Here is a 9,214-nt window from a genome sequence, read left to right on the forward strand (position 1 = left end):
CAAACCGTTAGTTGTCGTTTGAAAGTTAACGAAGTTACAGTGAATTGACGATTTTACCCTTGAAAATTATCACTTATATACCCTTAAATTCTTTTTTTATCACTTGTATACCCTTAAATTATCACTTGTATCATATGAAAAGACCAAATTATCCTTCTGACGTCATCATATGTAAACGGCAACTAACGGTTTAGTGGTCAGCTGATATATTTTGTCAACTTAGGGTGGACGATTGATACACCCTTAAAGTATTGTAGTATTTTTGATAATGGAGTAAACTAAGGGTATACAAATGATAATTTCCCTAATTATTATTATTTCATATAAATTTTTTTAACATTTTTCACTCCCCCTGCAACTGAAGTTTCCGGCTTCTGCACCTGATTAGCAAAATTGGACATCTAAGAAAGAAAACGTACGAAAATTAATAAAATTCCGCTTGTATAATTAATAAATAAAAACAGAAAATACTTAACAAATTAAAATTTCTATAATTCCACAATCATGATGCCGATCCGCCAACCTGTTCGCTTCTCCTGCTGAATAGCACCGTTTCTGAACTACCGACAACGCAAATTAAACACACGTAGTAGTACGTACGTGTTAAAAGAACAAAGATGGTGCTGATTAGTGATAATCGAAACGGCGCCGTATCAGTCACTAGTTTTAAGGATCACACAAACAACTGGACAAGCAACTGACTACACAACACGAGCACCAGCACAAAGATACCCAAAACGACAGCCGCTGTGAGCATTTATCGAACATGGCATCTTGCTCACTGTTTCACCCCCAAACCAAAATCAAACCGTTCAATCAAAACCACCCTCGCCTCACATACCGTCCGCCCACCGTTATCTCTTGCAGCTTCTCCACATCCAATCCCTCCTCTCCTCCTCCACCAGCAGCGGCTTCAAAAAATCGCCGCGCAGCCGATGAGAACATTCGTGACGAAGCTCGACGACAACGTTCCACTACAAATAACACTTTTTCCGCGAAGTACGTACCCTTCAATGCGGGTCCTGATTCACCCGAGTTCTACTCGCTCGACGAGATTGTCTACCGGAGCCGCTCCGGCGGCCTTCTCGACGTTCAGCACGACATGGAGTCGTTGAAGAAATTCGACGGCGCCTACTGGAGAGACCTCTTCGACTCTCGCGTGGGTAAGACCACTTGGCCTTATGGTTCCGGAGTGTGGAGCAAAAAGGAGTGGGTCCTACCTGAGATCGATCCTGACGACATTGTTTCGGCCTTTGAAGGGAACTCCAACTTGTTCTGGGCGGAGCGTTTTGGCAAACAGTTCCTGGGCATGAATGATTTGTGGGTTAAACACTGCGGTATTAGCCACACTGGGAGTTTCAAAGACTTGGGCATGACCGTTTTGGTCAGCCAAGTCAACAGACTTCGTAAAATGAAACGACCCGTCGTCGGAGTCGGCTGTGCATCCACCGGTGACACATCAGCTGCTCTATCTGCTTATTGTGCCTCAGCAGGTATTCCTTCCATTGTGTTTTTACCTGCCAATAAGATTTCAATAGCTCAATTGGTGCAGCCAATTGCCAATGGGGCTTTTGTTTTGAGTATTGATACTGATTTCGATGGTTGTATGAAGTTAATTAGAGAAGTTACTTCTGAATTGCCGATTTATTTGGCCAATTCATTGAATAGTTTAAGGCTTGAAGGTCAAAAAACTGCTGCCGTAGAGATATTGCAGCAGTTTGATTGGGAAGTGCCAGATTGGGTGATTGTACCTGGTGGCAATCTTGGTAACATTTATGCCTTCTACAAAGGTTTCAAGATGTGTCATGAATTAGGGCTTGTAGATAGAATGCCTCGGCTTGTTTGTACTCAGGCGGCAAATGCTAATCCGCTTTATTTGTATTATAAATCGGGATGGAAGGATTTTAAGGCCGTCAAAGCGAGTACAACCTTTGCATCTGCTATTCAGATAGGCGACCCGGTGTCTATAGATAGGGCTGTTTATGCCTTGAAAAATTGTAATGGGATTGTTGAGGAAGCAACTGAGGAGGAGCTGATGGATGCAATGGCACAGGCAGATTCCACTGGAATGTTTATATGCCCCCATACTGGGGTGGCGTTGACAGCCTTGATTAAGCTTAGGAACTCGGGGGTTATTGGCCCCTTGGATAGGACGGTGGTGGTCAGTACAGCTCATGGGTTGAAGTTCACACAGAGTAAAATTGATTATCATTCCAAGGAGATTAAGGATATGGCTTGCCGGTTCGCTAATCCACCTGTGCAAGTAAAGGCTGATTTTGGAGCAGTAATGGATGTGTTGAAGAAGTATTTGGGAAGCAAAGCTCCAATATAGCTGATGGAGACAGTAAGTTAACATTTGTATTCTTGCTAATGTTTGGTTTTTTGACTTTTGATGCTGCATTTGGTGGCAGTTTGCTTCGTTTCATTTATAGAATACAGTGAGTAGAAATAATCTGCAAGGCTCAATAAATTCTTTTGAATTACTAGTATAAGTTTTACCATCTGGGTCAGTTTTTATTGATTTGCGTATTCTTCTTCTTTTGGAATGAACTTGTAGAAAATGTTTTCTTTGCTCTACTAGTAGATCAGCAAGTTTAATAAATTGTAGATCTCGCCTTGCCTCAACTTTTACATTTCACCTTCTGACTATATACAGCACAATTTTGGTCTATGTTTAGGTGGTTGTAATTCAAAGTTTAGTGCCCTCATACGGTACATTACTGTTGCTTTGAGTAATTAAGTTTTCTAAAAGAACCAGAAGAATGGATGTGAAATTGGAGAACAGCATGAATAGTTTCAGTAGCTCTGATACACTTTGCAACCGTCTGAAGTCTGTAATCATCAAGAATGAAGGTTTGTTGTATTTTCTGCTCCAGTCTTCACTGGATTAATTGTGTAACAGCGAATTTTCGTTGACAAATTTTCTACTTACCTGACAGAGAGATAAAAGGAATGAATTAGCAGTCATTTGAAAGGAACAACTCCTAATTTTTTATTATTATTAACTCACATGTTCATCGAAGCTTGAAGGCTGCTCTTTCCTACTAGAGTTAGACATTGACTTAATAAAGGAACAAGACCTTATTTCTAATGATTGGTATGTCATTGGTTAACATCGTGACCATGTTTATCTTGTATATGGATGGATGGGTGTGTTGAAACAACCAATGTTTTTCAGCCGCATTAGATAGCATATGATTTTAGCTTTTTAGTGACGGCATATTGAAGTTGTATCAACGATAAAAGTCTTCTCATTGAAAAGCTGGCCTTTTGGCCACCTAAGAATGTTTTCACTATTTTTTATCTTTACCCTATTCTTAAAATTTAAAATTTTCTTTTACTTCTGTGGAAATAAAGGTGGTGACCTATGTGCTATTATCGTATCAGTCCGGGAGCTAAGAATTGTTATGATTACTATTGTTTTTGAAATATCATCACCCTATTACACAGTACACTGCTGAGAATTATTTTATTGGCTCAAAGAGATTAAAACAAAAAATCCAGCAAATATTTGTAACCATTATTGGAAATTTGGAATTGGAGATTAATTTAGTCAAAAAGTGGCTATTATAGAGATGGAATACCCGTAACGTGGTGTACCAGCGTAAGAATGTAACAAATTTCTTTTAAATTAAAAATACATTTCAATATATTAACAGACAAAAAAAAAAATTTTAATGTATTAAAATATATATTTTTTTGTATTTTAGCGGCACCCTCGCTAAAAGTTATATATATTTTTGTTTGTTAATGTATTAAAATTTATATTTTAAAACAAAGACTCTAATATGTGTATTTATCATGTACTATATTAATATATGTTTTTTTTTTATCTTCTAATTTATTCATAACTTTAATATGATCAGAAATTCCTAATGTGAAAACCACTCATAAATATGTGAAGGGAGATAATTTTTTTAAAATTTAAATCCCTATTATTTTTATAATGGTAAATACCCAGCATCGTAATTTTACAGTATTAACTTTATTTTTAAATACATTTTTATTTATTTTATTATTAATTAAATAAATTACATAAATTAAAATTAAACTAAAAGAGTTAAATATTAAAATAAAAATAAAAGTTTAAAAAATTAATAATAAAATATTTTCTAAATTAATATAAATATTTTTCTTATACTTTTTACTATTTTTAAACATATTTTCTTATAATAAAATATATATTTTATATTCTTAAAATAAAATATCAAGCAAACACATTTATCCTTATTTTGCTTTAAAACTTTTTATACAATGGAGTTATTGCCTATTACGAAAATAGCATGCGCATAAATATTCTATGTTGATTTCAATATGACAAAACTAACAATTGCATCAATAATCAAAGCTTTTGAATAGGGGGTAAAAAAGACAGGGTAATGTAGATCTATCTCATCATATTCTTAGCATCCAAAGCAAAGTGAGAAGTCACTTTACCACCATGCCAACTAATTGTGCACAACTACTAGACATCAGTACACCAAATGTCGGCGAAGATCAGATGATGAAAATGATCAAAAAAACAAGTTAAGCAGAAGACTAATATAGGTTGGAAAGTCATACAATTTCAGACCAATGCAGTTAAGAACAACAATAGCATTAGCATTTTCAAATAACAAACAAAAACTTTGCAATAGTCTTACTCTGAAAATGCCTTATCATCAGGAGTATTCATAGAGTGATATGCTTTTGTCATCTGATACGCTAACAACCCGACCTCCTAGTGGTCTAAATGACACTCCCCAGACCTGGTCTGTGTGGTTAGTCATTGACTGCATGGCTGCTCTCATGTTAAGATCCCAGAGCTTTACAGTTCTATCACTTGAGCCTGTTGTAATAGCTGCTCCATCGGGGCTTGCATCAACACTCAACACCCAACTAGCATGACCAGACATTGCCGTAACCAGACTTTTACCCTCAGCATCATACATGTGCACATGAGTATCATCTGATGCAGAGAAGAGAACACGTGGATCAACAGGGGAATAAACAAGAGAACGCACAGGCATGAAATGGCCTTCCAGATGATGCAGGAATTTGGCACGGGTAACATCAAAAACAGAAATTGTGCCATCCATTGAACCACAAGCAATTCGTCTGCCATCAGGACTCCATGCAACTGATAGAACAAACTTCTTGCTGCTACTTTTATCTGTCGGCTTCAGTCCTTCTGGACGAGGAATTGACAGGGTGGCAATCAGATTCCAAGTGGCTGTGTCCCAGAGCTTTACAGATGCACTACCCCCTCCAGCAACAGCTAGAGTGGTACCCTGATGGGAGAAAAACCATTAGCACCAAGTATCAGTAAAATTTACAAAAGGAGCTTAAAGACTTCCACTTTCCATTTTGATCAACTGGTGCACAAAGCACATCTTTACTCATAGTAAATAAATTCTTCTATATTTATCAAGTATGAAAGAAACAATGGCATGTTCACTGATAAAAATTAAATAGGCAGAGCCAACCACTGTAAAACACACACATATATACAAAGACTAGAAAAGGATTGAAACAGACGACATACACATTCATTTTAATATAATCAAAAAGTAAATTGAGTACCTGATCGGTAACAAAATAACAATAATAATAATTGAAATAGCAACTACATTAACAACTATGTTTAATCAAATGGATCTTCAAGTGGGTAGAAGTTCTTGTGAAGTCAAGACCCTCTTCTGATAGGACCTTAAAAGTCAACACTGATGTGAATGCTTCAATTTTAAACAAATTGTGTAGAGCTTACCCAGCTCTACATGAATCTTGGGAATCAAATCATCAGTCATTATGATAGACCAGACAAGCGTAATGATGGATTCAAGTTAAGTGCATGAATATTGCAACTGTTAATAGTTGTAATGTTGGTAAATTATACAAATCAAAAAGGAAAATTATCATAACCCAGATCCCGTCACTTGCCATAAAGATATTCTTCCATATAGAGATAAAATAGTCTTGACCCAGTAAAAGAAAACACTTCCATGCACTATAAAGAAATAAAAAATATATAAATGACAAACAAGTGACAGCTACATGGAATTTTCACTGTACAAACACCCCCCCCCCCCCCCCCAAAAAAAAAAAAAAAATACGGAGGGAAATTTCATATAAAAAATTCTTTCAAAACACATCCTTTGGAAGTCTAACAAGGGAAATATACCCAATCACTAAAGTAACACATCTTAACATGAATGACCCAGAAAAACGTTTGAATAAATAAACATTGTAAAATGTAGGGACAAAAAACACAAAATACAAATTTTACTTTCAGCTAGCAAGCATCTTCTTAGCAACTTAGCTATAGTAAGTGGACAATATTATCTTTGAATCAGTGAATTGATGACCAAAATAAAACTTTAAGTTAGAGAAGCCTCCTCCGAGCCTAGCAAGTAAAACACAATCCAGAGCAAACCATATCAGAAAGTGAAAAGCTTGTCCCGTATTTTTGTTGCATCAGTTAAATATCTACTCTGTGGTGACCCGTAAAATGTTTCATTTTATATTGATTTTAAAAAAATAATAATTAACGAGTATACAGAAGCGCCCAAGCACAAAATTTCTCAAAAATTGGATTCTCAGAAATGAAATCAGTCTTCATCACTCACTCAAACTCAGCCTCACCCACATGTTTGAAGAAGAAAGGAGGGAGAAATTAAAGAAGGCAAAACCTTAGGATCGAACTGCATTTGCCAGACTTCAGAAGGAGGAGCTTCGAGAGTAGCAATAGAGGCGTTGGTGTCGACATCAAATACTCGAACAAAGCTGTCGAGAGAAGCAGAGGCAGCTATAATACCAGACGGGTGCGCTGCCACAGAGACTACGCCCAAACAGTGGCCAGTGTTGGTCCGCTCCAGCTGCATGTCGTCGGGCCGCCACAGCTTCACGGTCTCGTCCAACGATCCCGTCAGCAAGAGCGCCGGTCGAGTCTCGGTCGCCGGTACCCACGTGACCGCCCATACTGACTCCTCGTGCGCGTTCTCGACTGATTTTAGACCAGCAAATTTCATTTGGTTTGGTGGACACAACCCTACAAATTTGCGTGAATTGTGAGGATCTTTTTGTGTGGTTTGTTTGGTGGTCCCCTCCTGTCGAGGTTTTGAAGTGTAATTGACGAGGGTTTTCTTGAATTTGGGCCTCAACTGGGTGTATTTTTATTCGCCTTCTAGCCTGTCCAGCTTTATTTATTTATTCTTATTGATTACTTATTCGTTGTTTCATGCATGCTGGGATCCTTGCCACTACTAATTGATTAAGGGTCAATTTACATCGTTCACTGTTGGTGACTGGAAATCGTCAATAATTTGGTAACTCAATGAATATAATTTTGTGGGAGTATTCTCAATAATGTTGAAGATATCAATTTGAGGTCAATCTTTCTCATTTTTTTTTTAAAAATAAAATAGGGATATATTTACCCCCAGTATTATTATTGAGAGTAGATTTCTAAGTTCGTATCAATAAATTTTACAGTCTTACTATAAATGTTTGTATATAGAGTCTTTGCAAATAAATCTTATATTCTATTACATTTGTAGCTTGTAACCATTTAAAAAAAATCTTATAGTTAAAACATATAATTTTTAGTTAAAAAGCACATAATTATGTTTAGTGACAATTTAGGATGTCAAAAATAGCCGCCATGTAAGTGATGCGTGGGCGAGGTAATATGCGGCTCGAGGATGAGGCAGATCGGATTAGGGCTTTACTTGATAATTGATATGCCCTGGGTTTCGTTAAAAAATCGGATTTTATAAAAAAAATATATAAACTATATATTATTTTAAAAAATTATATTCATTTGCCTATTGATTACATATGTTTAAAATTTTAAATATTTCAAGCTCATATTTTAAGCTCAATTTCATTAAAAATAACATTTAAAAATTATAAAATAAAATAAAATATACACATATAATTTTATAAAATATAAAATCCAACTTAAAATACCCATATAAAATTGTTCAATCTATAGGTCTAAAAAATATATCCATACCAAATTTGGACATTTTCATACCTAGGCCTTACCTGAGTTTTTGCCATCTCTAGTTAGGGATGGAAATGGGCATCGCCCGCAACGGATTTGTCATTACCAAACCCAAATCCCAAAATTTAAATTACTAAGCCCACCCACAACCCACGGGTTTTATTTTTTTTTTAAGAAAACTTATCCGCTGTGAGTTTTGACAATTATCAAAGTAGATATGGCCAATAGGCCGTGCCGTGCCAGCCTAGGCCCATCAAAGGAAGCCCACACGTGCTCGTGCTCGTGCCCACTCGTGCCGTGCCCACACGTGCCGTGCCGTGCCTAGGAAAAATAGCCCAATAACCTTTTTTTCCTTTTTTTTTATTTTTTTAAGAACGCATGCCAAGTTGTTATCTTATTTTTTTAAGCATATGTACCTTTTTTGGATCCATGTGCCTTTATTTAAATTTAATAGAATAAAAAATTCAAAACTCAAGTTCATATTCAATAATAATAATAAGAGAATGTAATATTAGTTGTTAAGTTTGATTCTATGGTATTATAATTCTTTTTAGTACTTAACAATAACAATAATAATAATTTTTTTTAAGAGTTAACTTAATTGTTAACTTGAAATTATGTAGAGTCATATATCATAGTTTATAATAATATTAATACATATTTATAAAATCATGATATTTATAATTTTATTTATTAAAATCATGATATCAATTATTTATTTAATAAATTATAAACATAAATCAATAATAATTTTTTTGAAACTAAGAATTAAATAAAATTAAAAAACTTGAGCCAATAAAATATATTAAAAGATTCAATTTCAAGTTATTTATAAAATCATAAAATTTTAAGTTTACTTTCATTAAAAAATAAAACGTGCTTTTTCGCGTGCCGTGTTTTGGCCCATTTCTAATCGTGCCGTGCTTTTAAGGCCCGCGTGCCTAAAATCTAAGCCTGACATAGCCCACATGCGTGCTGTGTCGTGCCGCGTGCTCTGCTGAGACGTGCTCGTGCTGTGCCGTGCTGTACGGACACGTGCCGTGCCCGTGCCGTCCAGCCCATTGGCCATCTCTATACCAAACACTCAATGGCATTTGGCGGATTTTTTTACGAGTTTATACATTTAAAATCACAAAATGTTCAATATATAAATTTACAATAATAACCTCAAATTCGAAATAACATACTCAATATTAAATTTAACCAATGTAAATGAAAAATTAAAATTTC

General features: G+C 35.6%; 2 protein-coding genes across 3 annotated transcripts; one reads left to right on the top strand and one right to left on the bottom strand.

Annotated features, from left to right (window-relative positions):
* The first annotated feature begins 494 nt into the window (after nucleotides 1-494).
* LOC18053762 (threonine synthase 1, chloroplastic) lies at nucleotides 495-2,768 on the top strand. Its single transcript, XM_024177494.1, has 2 exons — nucleotides 495-2,344; nucleotides 2,679-2,768. Exon 1 carries the CDS (start codon nucleotides 767-769, stop codon nucleotides 2,330-2,332), a length of 1,566 nt encoding a protein of 521 aa, XP_024033262.1. The 5' UTR covers nucleotides 495-766; the 3' UTR covers nucleotides 2,333-2,344; nucleotides 2,679-2,768.
* A 75-nt stretch (nucleotides 2,769-2,843) lies between these two features.
* Nucleotides 2,844-7,256, bottom strand: LOC18053763 (WD repeat-containing protein VIP3). Of its 2 annotated transcripts, XM_024177495.1 has the most exons (3): nucleotides 6,669-7,256; nucleotides 4,644-5,270; nucleotides 2,844-2,932 (listed from the first exon to the last, which is right to left on the bottom strand). In XM_024177495.1, exons 1-2 carry the CDS (start codon nucleotides 7,005-7,007, stop codon nucleotides 4,662-4,664), a joined length of 948 nt encoding a protein of 315 aa, XP_024033263.1. In that variant the 5' UTR covers nucleotides 7,008-7,256; the 3' UTR covers nucleotides 2,844-2,932; nucleotides 4,644-4,661. The 2 variants fall into 2 exon arrangements, with proteins under 2 accessions (XP_024033263.1, XP_006451553.1); XM_006451490.2 differs by lacking the exon at nucleotides 2,844-2,932 and having other exon boundaries at nucleotides 4,371-5,270.
* Between the last annotated feature and the right edge of the window lie 1,958 nt (nucleotides 7,257-9,214).

The sequence above is a fragment of the Citrus clementina genome, unplaced genomic scaffold (assembly GCF_000493195.1).
Source record: "Citrus clementina cultivar Clemenules unplaced genomic scaffold, Citrus_clementina_v1.0 scaffold_1, whole genome shotgun sequence".
NCBI lineage: Eukaryota > Viridiplantae > Streptophyta > Magnoliopsida > Sapindales > Rutaceae > Citrus > Citrus x clementina.